At 34.7% G+C, this 19381-nt stretch overlaps 1 protein-coding gene across 1 annotated transcript in view; it reads left to right on the top strand.

Moving 5' to 3' along the window:
• LOC145661452 (uncharacterized) overlaps positions 1-18349 on the top strand; it is a 365296-nt gene extending 346947 nt beyond the window's left edge. Inside the window, exon 6 of the mRNA XM_081726763.1 lies at positions 14194-18349. Within this exon, the coding sequence (XP_081582889.1) occupies positions 14194-14267 (74 nt within the window). The 3' untranslated portion in view covers positions 14268-18349. The remainder of the gene's footprint in view (positions 1-14193) is intronic.
• The last annotated feature ends 1032 nt before the right edge of the window (positions 18350-19381 follow it).

Raw genomic sequence — 19381 nt, forward strand, 5'->3', positions numbered from 1 at the left:
AATTCAACTTATTGTCGTTTCCAGAGAGGCCCTTTGTCTCTCTCTCAGCTCTGGTGGCCAACTAGTTAGTCCTGACACAGAGAGAGGGAGCGTTTGCTAAGGCTAGCTAGAGCTAGATACGACAGCCTCCAGGGACCAGAAACATTAATCCCCGTCAGCGCAGTGAATAGACGTTTTCTAACCCACCTCCAGCTATTACCCCCGTCTTCCCCTATCTGCTACCATTCTTTTCAGTTACATGAGCAGGAGAAGAACGACTGGGCCTGGAGGGGGGGTCGGGAAGGTTGAGGGGACGAAGAGGAGAGGAATTAGAGACAGAGAAGGTAAATCTGGAATCCGACGCAAGCTTTTAAAGTTGAGATATCCCAGTGAGCAAACCGCGACATTATTGTGATACCAACTACATGAAGAGAACTGACTATATCAAATTGATACAATGAAAAATGGGAGAAACATTAAACGAAAGATTCCGCGTGGCTGGAAATCGATATATAATAAAAGCAATGTTGATTTTTCTTTCAATTTCGTAGAAATATTGCATTAGTTACAGATGACCCAGTTTATTCCTCGCATTCCGTAATAGAAAAATAATCATTGAATACCTACATGTGTATATTTTTTCTGCTTAATTTTGGTAGTATCAGAAGCGTACGTATTAGAAAAAAGTATCCGTGTATTCATGTTGCGTTCATTTGTTTACAAATTTGGTTAAGATAACAGTTGATGTAAAATTTCACTAGAAAACCAATCCACGTTTGAATTCATTTCTAGTTGATTTTTTTTTTTGTAACTTAGAGGGCACTGAACCTAATGAAATAATTTTGAACATAAGCGTCCGTCAGGTCCAGTGACGACGCCAGAGGGGGGGCAAGGGGGGCGAGCGCCCCCCTAGTAGCTACTTCTGCCCCCCTGACTGCCACCTAGACTGCCCCCCCCCCCAGACTCCTACAATCCTTAAACATTCTACATGTAGTATTTTATCAGTTATGATCGGTTATGATAACCAATCTCATTGTCAAATTGTAGTCTACTTTCCATTCATTTACTATGTGGCAGATTAGTCCTCAAGCTTTCTTCTTTGAGCGTCTGGGTATGCACGCATATTTCTGTTTTCTAATTTAGCGCCTTTTGAGGTAAATTTTAGTTATACTTCTTTCTTATGATTTTTAGTTATTGTGCCTAGCGAATAATAGTAGATTTGGTCGACTTGTTTTCTTTTCATTGGATCAACTTCGATTGGAAACAAAAGAGAGGTAAAACCAGTTACGTAACTTGTTTGTATTTATCCAGGTTTGAAGTTTTCAGTTCCATATTTTGTTTTATTTAAAGGTTCTATATTTCTTTTTTCTGAAACATTATTCTCGGCTTTCAATATTCAGAAGGTGTGCTTATAACAACTTAGTTTGTAACTACCAGGGCTTTATTTTTTGAAGGGGATAAAAAGAGTTGTCTTTTCCCTTCCTGCAAATGATAATAATAAATTTATGGAATTAAATTGATTCCCAATAAAACTGTATTGTCAGAGTGCTGATCTTTCGTTAGTAATTGGTATATACTAGTGCTCCCTTAATTATTTTGTTTCAAAGTACTGACGTGACGTCTACCATATTGACTAGGAACTGATGAAAAATTCGTAGACCAACCCAGAAGGAGTGCACGTGGAATGGTGAAGTTTCACTTTTTCTACACTTCCCCCAAGAGTCAATATACTACCTCGTACAGTGCTCCAGTTTTTGAAAAAAAGTTTAAAAATCTGAAGATTTCCTCGCACCACTGTTCTTAGCACTATCCCTATCAGATCTAAAATGGCGTCCTTTCAAGTGTTATTTAAGTTTGGGAAATAAGTACACGTAATAGTTAGACGGAGCTAAATCTGCGGAATAAGAATGATGATCTAGACATTGAAATCCTAGATTACGCAATGTCATTTGTGTTCGCATGGGCTTGATGGACAGGTATATTCTCCTGAAGGAACATAATTCCTTTCTTTTCATTTTCCGCGGCGTTGAACTTTGAATTTTTCTTTCAGTTTTGTAAGTAATGTAGAGACTCTGGATTAAATATCTGACCTTTGCGGAGATAGTCTATGAGTACGACTCCATACTTATCCCAGAAGAATATTGCAAACAGTTTCTCAAGCTACTTCTGTGTCTTGAACTTCTTGGGGCGAGGGAGAAATGAGTGCTACTGCTCCATTGACTGTTGTTTCGTTTCAGGATCATAGTGGCACAACCATATTTCGTCCATGGTTACTATTTGTGAGCGAAATTGATCAGCATTACAGTTAAATTGGAAGATTACTTCTCTTAATGCCGTCACTCTTTTATTCTCGTGAGAGATTTTTTGGGAACCCATTATGCCGAGAACTTGCGCATACATAAACCATTCTGAATTATGCTACCGACGAGTTCCAAAGAAATGCTAAGAATCTCTGACACAAGGTTTGCTGAGAAGGTAAAAACTGAGAAAGCGAGGTGCAGCCAGATCTCAGACTATAATAAGTATATCGTGAGTTTACTATACACTTTAAAAACTATATAAAAATAGCTTAAATTATTTTTGTCACTTAAAAACTGGAGTGGCCTAGGTCCTCCGGACCCGGGTTATACCCACCACTGGCTAAAATGCTGCAATTTTCAAGAATAATGTCACAAATTGCATCCATGATTTCGGGAAGAATCATTGCTTTTAATCATCCTGGATGTAAAGCATAATTTGTTGAGAAATCGCCACGTTTATACTAAATCACTTACTTCTTCACCACTGTATATAACGGAGGAGAGTCTCGTGGTGTTTCACTGATTTCCTAATTAATTTACTTCGGTGACTTTCCTTGGTGGAACAAAAATGTTATAACAGTTAGGCTCTGGATGTTAGTGAAATTTTGCTGTTTGGGCACACATAATCACTTCAGAGGCCTGAGAAACAATAAGAACTTCATTATTAATATGAACATTTGTATTTGTATATACATACAGAGATATGTTTTTCTAAACTACGGTTTCATTTTGCTACCTAGTACCTACACCCCTTCTGGATTGGACTATGACATTTTCAGCAGCTCCTCGTAAATTCTCTCTCTGGCTCTCTCTCTCTATACATATACATATATATATATATATATATATATATATATATATATATATATATATATATATATATATATATATGAAGAGAGATACGTAGCATATAGTACTAGACGAATGTGTTACTTGTAGCACATGCGAAAGTACTTCAATTTATGTTTAGACTTCAAAAGTTTCATTGAAAAATATTTTATGTGCAGATCTTACTTATTTGTTAGTTACAAATTTTACTTGAAATAAGTTTAATTTATAATCATATTCGGTCTAATATGAGAACAGCAACGAAATACACAATGTAATGTAAAATAAGTCAAACGTAATAAATATGTCATTTTTGGTATGGTAAATAGCCGCCCTCCCGAAAATGTATCTGCCCCTCCTTTGCCCCCCTAAGAACTTAAAGCTGGCGTCGTCACTGGTCAGGTCCTAGAAAAGTGATCTGAAACTTCAGAAATAAAGAAACATATGAGGTAGTTTGTTTCTACTGACCCCAGAGACAGATTGTTTGAAAGTAGTTCCATTACATTCAGAATTGTCAAATTAATATCAAAGGCACAATTAAAAAGATTGTTACTAACAGTACGATATTTAGTTTTGTGTCAAAATTACCCAATGCACCTACATAATGAATGATTAGTTCCAATTATACCTTTAAAACTATCTATATATTTTTTTTATCTTATGCATAATTATTTATGGAAACTGAATGCGTGTGTTATAACCGTCCACGCACTCGGTAGTCGTTAAGATGACATAGGGTAATAAACTTTGGAAATGAATAATGAATGATGTTACAATGCTAGAAGCTTAAAACGCAACATCGAGAAGAAAGCATCAGTTCGATTCCATATTTGTAATGTATAAGGGATCACAGATATCAACGCAGCTCAGCAAGTAGTCAAATGCACTGGTCACGTTCCGTGGAAAAAGTTCAGAGACCAAAGTTCAGTAGTAGCCGACTGTTGTGAAGTGTGCTATCGACGGTGTTGAGTCTAAGGTGAGGACAGTAAAGCAATGTCTTGTCATAGAAAGCCTTAGTAATAAGAACAAATGTCTTGTCTTCATTACGAAAGAATCGTGAAAGATATATCACATGATTGTGTTCCTAATTAAAATGAATTTGGGATGAATTCAATATGACGAATACCAAGATACGTCTGAAAACTTTTGTCCTCATCTATTAGTTATTACCGTAAGCGGCGGCTTAGTGGTAGAGCGTTCACCTCTGGTGTGTGGGGTTCCTGGCTCACCTGCTCGCGCCAAGTGAACTTTGTGGTTGATAAACCCCGTGTGCGTGTGTTTCCTCGGGGATCTCCCGTTTCCTCCCTCTTTCTTCATTCCACCATTTCACTCATTTCTCTTCATTACCGTCTCCTTTACCCTAGCCGACATAACCGTGGGACGAAAACTCAAAAGTTTCATTTTCATTTCATTTCCGTTTACAAATATATATATATTTTTTGTACAAAATATTGATAAATAACGTGCGACTTGTATGAGAGATAGGCCTATCGTTTTTTTTAACAGTGAGTGAGGCTTATTTTATGCAGTAATAACTATCGTTAGCAATTTTTAACATAGGCAAAGTAGGCCTACTCCCTCCACAACCAAACAGTTGCCTTAACAAGGTGTCATAGAACACTTGTCCGTTACATAATTTTGCAAACAACGCATAAACATGTAATTAAATAAATAAGAAAACTTAATAATAGTTTGACTATTCTTTAGGTAGTAGTCTTTACGAGCCCTTTGACAGTGTAAATACATTGCATATGCCTTTTCATCCATCTTCATACAAGTACACAACCACATTACGTATATTATTGACTGTTATAGGGTAAAAAAAAAGAAAGAAAATGACTTACCTTTGATATATTAAGAAATTACAAAGAACGTTAATTTTTATTGTCGTCCAATACCAATACAATACCATCAAAGATCTCGCATCAGGGCATCCCTAGTTCTTTATTATCTCAACGGTTGAAATATTCAAGAGAGGACGCAGCTATTATTGGTTATTACAAGTAACACTTACAACTTTCGAAAATATGAACAGGCACTAGCCTCGTAGATATGATCATATTTGTAATTGTATCACAAACTTGATAAAATTTATAATTATATAATCCCGTAATTCTTGGATCTTTCTAAAACACGATGTTAAGTGCCTACATATTAGTGAGTTGCCTTCAAGTAGTGAGTTGAATAAGTTGCATTCAATGCAAATTGTTCACTTATATGTTTTCTTTTATTTAAGTTGAGATTATTGAGAGTACAATAGAAATTCATGACAAAGCATCATCATGCATTTTCAGATGCAGTCTATTTGAAGTTTAGTTCAACAAAGTGTTTATTTAATTGACATGACTCATATGTTGTACACAAGAGATTAGCCTGGGATCCACAATACATGCCCGTAAAAATTAAGGGTGCCCAGTGTTTTATTATTACATCGTGTTCTTTGACCTGTCGACTAGTCATTTTCCAATATGGAAGCCAAATAAGCAATCAGCATACATAACTAAGTAACTAAGCCAACTAGGAAAGTCAACTTGCTGTTATATCGTAGGTTTTCGTGATCAAAGAATTCAAATATTATCTTAAATTTTCGATTTATTGAAGTATGATGCATAATATTGCCAGGGGCATACGCAGAAATTTATTTCGTACGGGATCCGAAGCTTTACGGGGGGGGGGGAGTCCAAGTTCAATATGAGGACAAATTGTATTAAAATCGGTCATTAACCACTTTCGGCCGAGGTACTAATCAGAAAGATTTCCAAGATAACCTTCCATGCATTATCTGAGGAAATATTTAGGCTACAATAATTGATGTGCATGATGTAAAGAAGTTTAATGTGTGTGAAGAGGATAGAGCCCACAAATTTCTAGCAGCTGCAAATTTCTTTCAAGATGAAGTATTAGGTCGTATCGAAGATTTAGATAGATACTACAAGTTGTTAGCAGACGATGTATATGTTCGCCCGTGGAAATGTCATGAAAGTTTGTCTTAGAAAATGTCTACCTGTCAAATGTTAAAGAGCCGAAAAATACAAAATTGCTACAGTCATTCCAGTTATTCAAGCATGCAAAACAGTTATTGACTCGTTGCTCAGTAAGGGTTATGGCTTCACACTTTCTAAAATTAGGGAGTAGATGAACAACTTCGATTACAGTATTCCAATTTATAACAATGAAGTGAAGATATTTTTGGTTAGGGAATATGAGGACAAAATTAAGTTTTATCCATCAAAAAAACAAAAAGAACCTTTGCTTGTGTTTTCTTCTGATCTGAGTTCAGAAGAGTTTAGCCCAAATTATTAGATCTCACAAATGTCGTAAAGACGGCAGGGATACTTCCATGTAATGCTATTAAAGAATATATTTTAACTTAAGCGACAAATTCTGTGATTACACAGACTTCCTAGAATCCTGGAAGACGACGACGATGTCTGATGTGTTATCATTCTTTTCATCCCTATTCAATATTAGCAAAACACGCTTATCCATGAAAGCGGCAGGAGACAGCGATGTCGCAAATCTTGATAATGATATTGAACTGGAAGATGATACAATTTCCGATACTAATGCACTAGAACGCAAATCTTTTCCACTATTCTCTCTATTCCAAATAATGTATTGTCAGGTATGGCTGGTATGAAGAAAAAATCCACTTCATTTGATGATGGTACTTATGATCGATGCAAAAGTAAAACGTTAATAACTTCCTTAAATCGTGGTGGTGTTTCCATTAGCTACTAAGATTTAACAAGAAACATAAATTTTATCTCTGCGTACTCTGTAAAAGCATGTGAAATTGCTGACACATCAATACCAAGTCATTTTAACTTAAGAGATTGTACAACAGGAGCTCTTGACAACTTCGACTTTGAAGACAAGTCATCGCTCTCAGGTACGTTTGCAAGCCATGATAATGCCATGGTTCTTTTTTCAACGTAAGACATCAGAAGAGATTTATAGACAAAAAAAAAAAAAGATTTCACAAACTGTACTGATGAAGAGAACTTGTAAACTTCAGTGTTTGAGCTACGGTCTCAAAAAGCACTAAACAAATAAAGAATACAACCAAACCTAGTCTTCCGAACAACTTTAAAGTTGCTGAAGATGTTGGCCTTCATGCATCTAATCAGGCATTCACATGTGCTCTAAAAACTGAGTTTATTTCTCTTACTCGATGTGGTGCGTTTTAAGGCAATACTCAGCATGTATCACCAAAGTGAAGCCCCTAGTATACACTCTTTAATTTTATCCGATGTTGTACCAATTAAATAAGTTGGGTTTCTGCCAGTTATTTCTACCCCAGTTACTGATTACCCTACTGTTTGTACTGCCCTTAAAAACTTTTAATCTGTGAGACAACAATTGAGACAACCTAATCTTCCGCGTTTCTGCGACAAAGCAGTACAGATGTGGACACAGTTCTCAGTAACCCAGAGGGATTTCATGGCATATTGCCAATGTTTAGAATGTTTCATTGCACAAAAGTGGCTCTACGGTGTGCTGGGAGGTACCTTCTTGGTAGCAGTTTCGATGATGCTCTTGTCGAAACAGAGAGCTTCGGAGTGAATTCGGTTAAGAGTGTACTAAATGGAAAGCATTATCTTCGGTCGTTTTAAGTAATGTTAATTGTGTCTAAAGCACTCGAGAAAATGATTTGGGATGCGATAATGAAAAGGAAGCATATAAAACTTTGATTAAAGAAGTAAAACAGTTTCGACAGGCCTTGCAAAATAAAAAAAAAAGAAAGTGTAAATTTTTCCACACTCAACTGTTATTTTCAAGTCAGCAACTAAGAGATTGCTATTTAAGATTTATGAACGAATGTAGCGAGAAACCAGAACTTTTAGAGTTACCTCAACAAAATGACAAAATAATATTATAGACTGTAAATATTGTGGTTGCTCAAATGTTGTGTATAATGTTGTTTATATGTGGGAAATATTGTAAGAATACTCAATTGTTTAGTCACATCAGCAATTTTGAACCATTAACAAATAATAATTCATTATGATACTAATAGTGCAATATTTAATATACTTCTTTTACATATAGTGTAAACTATAAGCCATTTTGTATATCAGCTTTGTTTTCGCATCCTTTTAAGTTAACATAGAAAGGACTCCAATGCCTATAATAAATACAATACACCACATATACAGTGTGGATCAATTTGATTCATCCACGGGAATATTTTGGAAACTATATGCCGGATCAGAAGAACTTTACAATGAAATTTGTTTGTCACAAAGGGGAACATTCTTAGTCTTTTTGCCACAAGATTAACAATGTTGCATTTGAACACAAAGTTGCATTTTTTTCAAATGTCACTATGTCTAGTTGTTACAAATTTCAAATCTACATTTAAAAAGAAAACAAGCAATACCACAGTTATTGTTCAAGGTTGTAAACTAAGTACACGAGAGTATCACAAACATTAAAAATAACCAAACTTTGAAGGCTTCTAAAATAATAATAACGCAAGTGAGGTGTGTGAGGGATGATACACCGAATGTACCTCAGTCAAATACTATCATCATGATCTGACGTATTTCGAATAATAGGAAGAAAATGATAAGGAATTGAAAATTATTAGATGGTGTAGTGTTAACAGTTTATGGCAGTTGTATTTGAAACAAGTTCTCATACTTACATGACTTTAAGCAGTCTTGCTAACTTTAACCTTAAATTCCATATCTCTCCAATTGTTTCAGATATCAAATTGCTGTAACGGAATTATGATCCTCATGTTTTAGTAAAGTTCTTTAAAGGTCTAGTTCATTGCGGAAACAACCTGTAGAATATGGATCCCCAATTGACAGCACACCGCTTCGTGTAGATACTGACTCTTACTGGGCATCATCTAGAAACAAAGGATTGTTACAGTCATACTTTGTTGATTTGATATCTCGGGAAAAAGATTGTTACTTCATCTGTTCCGATTTATCTTGGTAGTGTAGTAAAACATGATCAGCGAAGATGTGTTTCTATGAAGAATGGGATGGATAAGAACGAACTTAGTTTGGAATTTGATCATGAAGAAGCAGGTGAGAGGATCATAGCCCATATTACTCACATGACACTGACTTCCAAAGTAAGCAACGTGATTATTTGTTCTACTGATACCAATGATTTTTCTTGATGCCCTCTAGCACTACCTATAGCAGTGGAAACGTTTAGGACTGCAAGAATTTTTGGATTTCCATTGGAGTAGGAAAATCATCGCGGTACATTCCACTTTACTCATTTGAAAGTAGAATACCCACTTGTTGTAATAACAGCTTTACTAGCTATTCATTCTTTAACCGGCTGCGACACTACAAACAGCAGTTTTGAAAGTAGCAGAATCATGTGCGAAAGACCTGTTGCTAGATTTTGGCAAAGGGTCACTAAATGAGATCATGGAAAAAAGCATAAGAAGTTTTGTTTCGTGCACTTGGTTCAAGCTTAGATACAATGGGTAAATTACCTTTCCATCAGTCCCATCAAAAAATAAAAAAAATCGAAACTTGTAAGATTTAGCCCCTACTTCAAGGTATATCAGTCTTTACACAAAAAAGAAGTTACTTAAAAATAAAAAAAACTAACTCTATGGCCTATGGAACCCGGAGGTTTACTGCCGCGTTCACAAAAGCTCTCCACTGATTTCTATCCTTAGTCTACTGGGTCCAGTTTCTACTTTGTATTCCTATTTCTGAGAGGTTCATCTTAACATTGTCCTCCTATCTGCGCCTAAGTCTTCATAATGGTCGTTTTCAGTTTGGTCTTCCAGTCAAGACTTTGAAAGCGTTTCTACTTTCTTCCATCCTAGGTACATGACCTGCCCACCTAAGCTTCCTAGACTTGATGACCCTAACAATGTTTGGTAAACCGTGTAAATTATAGCTCCTCGTTATGAAGTTTCCACCATTCCCCATTCCCGTTCCTCTTGGTGCGAATGTTCGTCTCAGGATCTTCTTCTCGTATACTTTCAGTTTATGTTCTTCCCTCAGAGTAAGCGACCATCTTTCACAACCATACAGAACTACAGGTATGATTATCGTTTTATATATTAACCAAAAAGAAGATACTTGCAATCCTATATATGGATTTCTGCTTTGGAACTGTCCGAGAAACTCAATCCGTTAGACTATGGTTACATAAAGGAAGACAATATTTTAATAACGTGAGTGACAGATAACCCATGATGAGCCTGAAGACTTTCCTAAGCAATGTAATTACGAGATGTCCCCATAGAAAATTGGGAATATCGTGGTGTGACGTTTTGGACCAATGCAAAAATCCTTATTAAAAATGTTTAAATCTTTACCTCGACTCTGAAAGATTTGCAATATTCATTATAATTTTTGGCATTATGTTATTAATTTGTATCAATATTATCCACTACGACGTATTTGTTTAGAAGAACATTCTTCTTCTGTTTGTAAGGATACTTTTTTGCTCTTTGAATCCACTACGTCATTGTTCCATTTTTTTAAAAACATACTACATTATAATTTAGAGCTATGAGGTTTACTTTACAAAGGAGTACAATGAGCAACCAGGCTGTAAATTCGGACCACTGGGTACGGACATATGCTTAGACAAAAAATCTAGTAATTTGTCATTTTTAAATATGGCAACCCAACGTCTATAATCTGGATAATGTGACCGTTTTTATACTTATATAGGTGTTTAACAAGCCCCACAACAAGACTTGGGGGACATTAAACAACGCACGTGAGATGGGCTGACGCCTGCAGTACAGATATACTGCTAGAATGTAAAAAAAGGCGGAAAAGCTATTTTTGTAACAATTAAAAATCATACATAGTATTACTTTAGTTTTCCTTTAATATATAGCCTAGTTTTAAACTAAATCCAACATGTTGTATACAGTTTTAAAGCTTATTAAATTCTACTTATTTTTTGTGTCTTATTAAAATGTTGAAATATTAGCCATTTTCGAGAAAATTACTAAAATAGAATAACATTTTAACTTCAATTTTACTCCTTCCAATTTTTTGAGAAAACGGCGCAAGAACGATAATCAAAATCGGTCCATAAATGGCCGAGGTATGAGCGCTTAAAGAAGGTGATGATCCGCCATCTTGAATCCAATATGGTGACTAAAACAGAACCAGATCACGTGAAAGAAAGAAGTTAACTCTCTTTTAAGTAAGTAATAAATCCCAGCAGTCAAAATGAGGGCACATATAATGCACACGTGGCATGGGCTAGCGCCTAGACTAAATGTTTCTTCTCTACTTCTTCACAAATACGTTTCACTCTAATTATTAGTGCCTTCTTGGGACATATTCAGAACTTATTTTCTTGATATGAGTTGAAAAGAAAACAATAATGTAGTTTTAGTGAACATTTACTGTTTTATTTAATGTCCACAGATGGCAGCATGAGTTTGAGTAAAAGAGAAAAACTATTAGCCGCTATAGACAAAAAAAGAAAAAACTACCAACTACGCTAGCTTTCTAGAAAATTCAATTACATTTTAGTGATTAGATGTATATTTTCATTTTTATTACAGCGCATTTCCAACCACGGTAATTAACTCACAGAATTTAAAATATGTACTATTTTGTCTCTATTGATGGGAATATGCTATTAAGTCGTGCGGGTTCAGTATATCCAAAGTAATTCCATGAATTGGTCTTTTGAATGAAAGAATTTGAATCTAAAATTCAGATTTAAAAATTCAGTATGACTGACATTTTTCTTTTCATAAAAGTCATAATTTGTAGCACAAGCAAGAAAAATAAATTGGATACGGGGTAATTTGTATTAGAGGAGGAATCTGAATTTCACCTGACCGACATCAATATGACCGACCGACCTAAAAATACGGCTCATTTCAATTGTAGAATCTGAAGGCATGAAATAGAGTATATGTTTCCTATATCACTGAATGCATCCGCTATTAACTCATCTGCAGATGATTTATTTGATCATCTACGGAATTCCGTGGTGTCTCAGTGGTACAGCGTCCACATGTGGTTCGATCGCCACTCCACGCAAAGTGAACTTTGTATTTGATAAACACTCTGTGTGTGGGGTTTTCTTGGGGATCTGGCACTTTCTTTTCTCGCGTCATTCCACCATTTTCATCCATCTCATAATCACCGTCTCCCTTAGTCTCGAAGCATATTCATGGAACGCTAAACAATAGAGATATAATTTGAGCCTCTGAGTGTAAAGGCACCGACATATACTATACAGGGTGTTTCAACACAACACCGACGTTTGAAAGGTGATTCCTTACACGAAAATCAGACGAAAAGTATAGACCAGCCTGGGAGCACAAATGCTTTCATTGGGAGATATAGACTTCTGAAAACATGAAAAAATGAACTTTCTCCATAACTCCAATACTATGGGATGCGTAGTCGGGTCAATACTTCACTTAGTATGTGTCCTATCCAAATATCCATGTTTCAGATCCTTGCTTCCGCAACAATTCCTATAGAGTTGAGTACTTAAAATTATATTCTCGTATCCTAACCCCTCCTATAAAAATTGTTGCAGGAGAACATTAGGATTCTGAAACATTATTTTTTTGTAGCGCACATGCTAGTTCCTAAGTGAAGTCTTGACCGAACTACGGTAGGTCCCATAGGTTTGGAGCTATGGAACTTTAAACTTTCATTTCTTCATGTTTTCGGCAGCCTATAACTCCGAAAGGAAGCATTTGTATACCCAGCATTGTCTATACTTGTCGTCTGTTCTTCGTGTCAGAAATCACCTCCCGAACATCTGTGTTGTTTTGAAAGATCCTGTATTTAGTGTTTCGCATGGGAAAATACGAATTCATATCTTACAACTTTGTAGTTTTACAGGTATGTTTCTTTTTTAAATGCTGTTTATGATGTATGGAAATTTAGTAAATTAAATATTCGTACCAGAGAACGTATCTATTATCTACGTTTATCTGTCAATTGCTTGCACGAATTCATTATCGATTATGAGGAATATGCTTGAACCACTAAGTAACCTAGAAAGACATAGTTTTTTTTTATTACAAAATATGAATTTGTTATTTAGTTTCAGTAACTCAATATGAGCAACACAGGAGTAAGATGCATAGGAAGGGTATTGATAACCCCGTTAAAACGTTAGTGTGTTACTTGCAATATTTATAACATAGCCTAAATTGGATAACTTATGCACTAGTATGTAATGTATTTTATTCTACAGGGTGTCTCTAAAGTCTTATTCCAAATTCAATGTCGTGTAGCTCGAAAATGACTAATTGCGTCAGAAAGAAACGGCCACACTTCGTAGGAGGGAGTGCTCACGTTCATAGATTCGATGCACATGTCATGCGAATGCAAAATGCTGCATTGAGTTTAGAAGAAACCAATGTACCTTTGTTACAAAATAATAACACAATATAGTTACATGTATTTCCTACTCACAAGTTCTCAATCCTGGTTTCTCCAGCTTCATGACACAACAATATTGATATGCTCTATCTCAAATGATAGTGACGGGATATAGCGACTTGTTTTTGAAAACCTCGTTAGTATGCTGTGTTCTCTATGAATCAGAGGAGCTTTTTAAAAAATCTCTTCCGAACTGTAAACACTTGATTCACATAGGAATAGCCGTTTTCATGCTATAACATTTTAAGTCCACATAAAGACTTCAGAAACACCATGGAAAATTTGTTGCAAAACATAAAGTCCTCGTTACAAATCTTTGCCCAGAGACACTTTTGCTTGACAATGTAAAGATACTATCATTAGAATGATACTAAAAGCGCAAATAAGTGTTTTTCGTAATGTTTTTATGGTACAACGCAATGCTAAGTATTTGACATCGATTGTGATTTACAAATGTCTCCTGCTATTGAAGACATTGCGTTGTGAAATTATTTTGTTTAGGCTATATTATCTGTAAAGATACAAGTTTTACATTTGTCCTATCTTCAATTTGTAGCAACTGCCGTCTTTTGTCGGTACCGCAAACTATACTTACATTGTTTCTAGGTCTTTTTCATACTTTTGTCGTCCATAAATAACAAGAAAAGATGTAAATTTGCTATCGTACTTGTTATGAAATATTAACAATATTTTTCCTTTTATTCTATTTTCAGGTGGAGCTCTTCTTACGGGTTCCGAGGACTGGCTGCTATGTGCTGCACTATTAGTCGTGGTGTGGGGAAGATAGCGAAACACAAGATCCTTTTAATTAAAAAAAGATACGTATATGGTGATGTGTGTTATTTCATAAAAGACGAAATAAGGACTCGAGAGCGAAATCTCATCCCTCGATATTTTGCATACAAAGAAATATAAAAATTATCCTACATTTGGTCGACAATTAGAAGAAAAGATATGGATGGATGCTCAACAATCTCTCTCTATATATAATGAATGGGCTGTTAACTGTGACAATTTATTAGCACATTGACAGTGAAAACAAACACAATTTTATCGTTTATTCTGGTTTAATTTCAGTACAAGTAAATGTTGTTTTCATCAAATTTATCATCCTATAATTGTTTGAAGCAAAAAGTTAAGTGATTCAAAAAATGACTTCTTGCATATCGATTAATGGTATGAGTTATTATTCTGCAAAAGGTAAAAATATTTTTGAAATATTTTGATTTAACAACCTACGTTCTATTATGACTTTACCACCACCAGTTTCGGAGGTATATTCCAGTTACATGTAAACGTGTGATCTATTCTTGTTTTGATACCATAAACATCTCATATTTTGCTCAGGTTACCAGATAACACCTATTTTGCGACGAAAACATAAGGTCTTAAAATTATCATTACTATAGCACAATGTAACACAATGAAATAAAATAACGTGTGATTGGTATTAAAATAAACAAATTTTAATTTTTATAGAAAATGATCGAAATTGTGAACGAACAATTATTAATTACTTATTACCGACATGTACATATTATTGGTGTTGGGTTCTAGTGTAATTTAACGTCGAAATACTGACATATAATTTGTCAGATTTATTTATTTATTGTACATTTGCAACCAACAATAGTTCCTGATACATCTTGAAGATCATTGACTGAAGATTCTAATATCAATCATTTAAAGTATTAAATCTCACTTCTCTGGACTCGTGCTTCCTATTAAATACTTCACCGCAGAAAAGTAATTGTGGGGTACTGATTACTATTGATAAACACTGTATTATTATTATTATTAAAACTATAAACTAAACTACTTTGATTAAAAATTAGTCATGTAACACCAGTAGATACTTTTTTTGTTACAATTCAATGAAATCTTTAAGTTTTACGACCCACGTTTATGCTAGTTAGGCTAAAGGAGACGATGATGATGAGAAATGAAGGAAATGTTAGAATGAAGAAAGTGGCAGGAAATGGGAGAACCCCAAGAAAATACAGGCACACACTATTTGTCCACCACCAAAGCTCACTTGGCGCGACCTGGGGTCAAAACAAGGATCCCATGCACCAGAGGTTAACGATTCACCACTCAACTACCGCGGCCATATTGAAACAATTCAATTCTTCATCGAATCTTACAAATCCTGCAGTTAAAACAATACTCAATTCAAACAACCAATCTTCAAAGTTTTCTAACCTGGGGATTGTGGTAGGAATTCATGTAGGTCACGAACAGAGGTGAAAATGATAAAGGGAATTCGGATAAAGTAGTAAAAATTAAAATAAAATAAACAACTTTTTAAAAATTTTATTTTGATATATTGTCAATATCGGTTGTGGCAGAAATAACATTATGGACGCAATATATTCATCTCTGGGACACTTACAGTAACTCTCGACACGGTGCAATTGTCTCCCTGAGAGTAGATTTTCCTTCAAATGAAGTGTATTCATAATAACTAACAGTTAATAGTTTTTCAGTCCTTTCTTTTATTGGTGACGCTTAACATATAAGTACATAGATTACCTACAAGTAAAAGTCAAAAGGTGAAACAGCTAAAAAAAAAAATAAGATTGAGGAATAGGTAAGAACGTTTTGAAAACGGTAATGATATCAGAAGAAAATTTACTTACGTTGTGGAAATGAAATATGTGAAGTCAAAAGCAAGATTTAAGAAGTGTTATAGTGAAATATGAACATCTGGTAACCATATTAATTATAGTTTTTAAAACATATACTTTCACTAGTTTTCGTTATGAATCAGTAATACTTCGTAGGGAATAACATGTGAAAATAGTTATTTACATAGAAGCAGTGGTTATTCTTGATGGAAGTCCCTTGGGGGAAATTTTAAATTTTATCTCTCTAACGTAATCCAAGTTGTAAAGGTTTCTTCCCCTTAGGTTATAGCGCGCCACTGCATAAAACAAAATTATTTTTGGTTGATAACAAAAAGTAACGAAAATCTTACTATTTAATGTTAGAATTAAGTATTTTTTAATATCTATCAAAGAAAGATATATTAAGATCAGCCTTTTGAATTATGGTGCCTGCCAGGGTAGTGTCTTCGTTATTCGATTAAAAAAATACCAATAAAGCCCTTTACTGTTTTTTTCAAGCCTGGAGGCATTACATATTACGTATGGTTTCACGCCTTTTAGCGTCGAGACATAGGATATGATGAGGTCATAACTTTATGCATATTTGTATTATTTTTGGCGGGATTACTTTTGCACCTAGAAGATTCAAATTTTGTACACACTATCAATACAACCCTTAGTATTTTTCAGATATCTGTATTTAAAAATTCAGGATCCGCAGATGAAAAAAAAGTAAAAAGGAAAAAAAGATTCTTTTATAAAAATTTATTTCTTTCCTATTTTTCTGCCCCCGATACATGATGCAGAGATGTGAATAGTGCCATTTAAAAGTCTGTTTTATTCGGAAGATAATTATGTATGAATCATGACCCTAGCATAAATAGGGATGTCTCAGAAAGTTTCTATGTTACATCCGGGTCTTTTGGAGTAATGTGAGGCATTGTGAGGCTCACTGGTAAATATTTTTTCTCCTTTCATTATTCAAAACAGACGCTTGAGCTCTTGTACACACATTTAGTATACCCTTTACTTTTTGCCAGTTGATTTTGAGATCTGTTCGTTAACACAAGGGAGGTCCAGAGGGGATCAAAATTTTTAAAAAAATCCCTTCTTCCGTCAAAATTTCCCGCCTCAGGGACATGATAAGGAATGGTGGCTTTTGAAAGGGTGCGGTATGAAGAGAATGAGGTATGAACCATAATCCTAGGATAAATAGGGATGATGATATAGCTGCTTTACTAAAAATAAAAAAAATAAAACAATTTAAAAGTGATTAATTTAACATTATTCTGTTTGAAATTTAGCAATAAGGTTTATTTAAAAACCCAATAACAATTTACTCAAAGGGCTTCTGAAATTCGAAATGACAATGTCTTTATAGATAAATCACGACGCCAACTAATATACATCCTGAAGATATATGTGTCTATGACAACACTATGTAGGAACTACCTTTGTTTCAATATTAAGAACAAAAACATTATGTCATTTAAAAAAATACGGTACTGTTTTCTTGTGTAATTCTCTCAGAAGTATTACTGACATTATATTATTTTCCACCTCCATTGTAATTACTCATTGTAACATATTTTGTATGACGATCACAAAATTGTTTCTATTTTCCGCTATGATATGCGCATAAACTAATTTAAAACTATTGTCACGTGGTGGAACCGGTAAAGAAGATATAGAGGTTTCAGTGAAAGCACCTTAGAATTGTTAAGTGTTGAAGTAAAAAAAGGATAAAACTTAGAAACCAGTGCGTAATGGTGAATGTGAACATAAGACTCAAATAATTCAAGAATATGACAATTCTCCCGACACATACTGTAATAAATAATTTACGTATAAAGTACTATATATGTGCGCAGGTGCCAATCATTTACAGTGGAAAGCTGAATCACTACTCTAACTGTGGATAAGAAAAAAAAAAAACTATATACGTTTATGAGTTCTTTGAACTTCCTGTGGTAAAATGTTACCTAATAACCCGTTAATAAACTATTATATATTTTACCTTGAAAGCCAGCTGACACGTACAAAGTAACTCATATTACATAAATAGACGGTATATTACATACTGGATATGACGAGACCAATAAAAGGATAAATATAAAGAAAAAAACTAAAATACTGTACTACTATTTGTTATGATTATACTTACATAGATTATGTAACAAAAAAGCATATGTATGTCTACACTCATTAATAGCGCTGTGTGAAAATGGTAGTCCTGTGAAAAATAAAGACAACATTCTCTCTATTAGGATGTTTTACTAAATTGCTTTACCTACTGTTAATATTCTTAATTTTCTATTTGTTGTGAGTGTAAATGAAATCTTTTTGTAGAATGTACCATGAATTTATGTGATGTAGGTCTGTCTGTTCTAAAATCTATACATCACGTTTCTGAAAAACACCGACAATGTTTGGGAGGTGATTCCTGACACCAAGATAAGGCAAAAAGTTTAGACCAACCTGTTTGCACAAATCTTTCCTTTCGGAGTTAAAGGTCTATAGCTCTATTACTATGGGACATACCGTAGTCTTGCCAAGACTTTATTTAGGAAGTAGTATGTGCCCTATCCAAATATCCATGTTTCGGAATCCTGCGATATTTCTACAACATTTTTTATAGAGGTAGTTGGAGGGTACCTCAAATTATTTGCCCGTAGCCAAATTCCCTCTACAAAAATTGTTACGTGAGTACATTAGGATTCTGAAACATGGATATTTGGATAGGGTACATATTAGTTCATAAGTGAAGACTTGAACCACTACCGTAGATCCCATAGTATTGGAGGTTTGGATCTTTGAAGTTCATTTTTTTATGTTTTCGGCGCCCTATAACTTCGAAAAGAAGTATTTGTGCACCCAGGTTGTACATTTTGTGTTATCTTCGTGTCAGGAATCACCTCCCAAACTGGTGTAACTGTTATATGTGTATGGTAAAGAAAAGTAAATATGTTTGTGGCCATTTTTTGACAATGATATATTGGAAACCACAAGCTGTAGAATGATGCCGTTTTCACTGAACGATGGCCAATTTTGAGTAGATTGTTCAGTTGTAATTGAATATTTAAAAAAAACATGGTCGTTATTACTTTGTTACATTTTAGGGGTACTCTGGAAGTATTGAAATTTGAAAAAATTAAAGCATCATATCCTACGAGTTATACATTCCAACACCTCACATTTGTATACTGTGTTAGTATATCTCTACGGGGTTAGTATATCTCACACTTACCACACATGACTTAGAAACTCCAACCGGAAGTAGGCTCAAATCTTGTGA

This window comes from Thermobia domestica, chromosome 10, assembly GCF_964235325.1.
Source record: "Thermobia domestica chromosome 10, izTheDome1.hap1.1, whole genome shotgun sequence".
NCBI classification, from domain to species: domain Eukaryota; kingdom Metazoa; phylum Arthropoda; class Insecta; order Zygentoma; family Lepismatidae; genus Thermobia; species Thermobia domestica.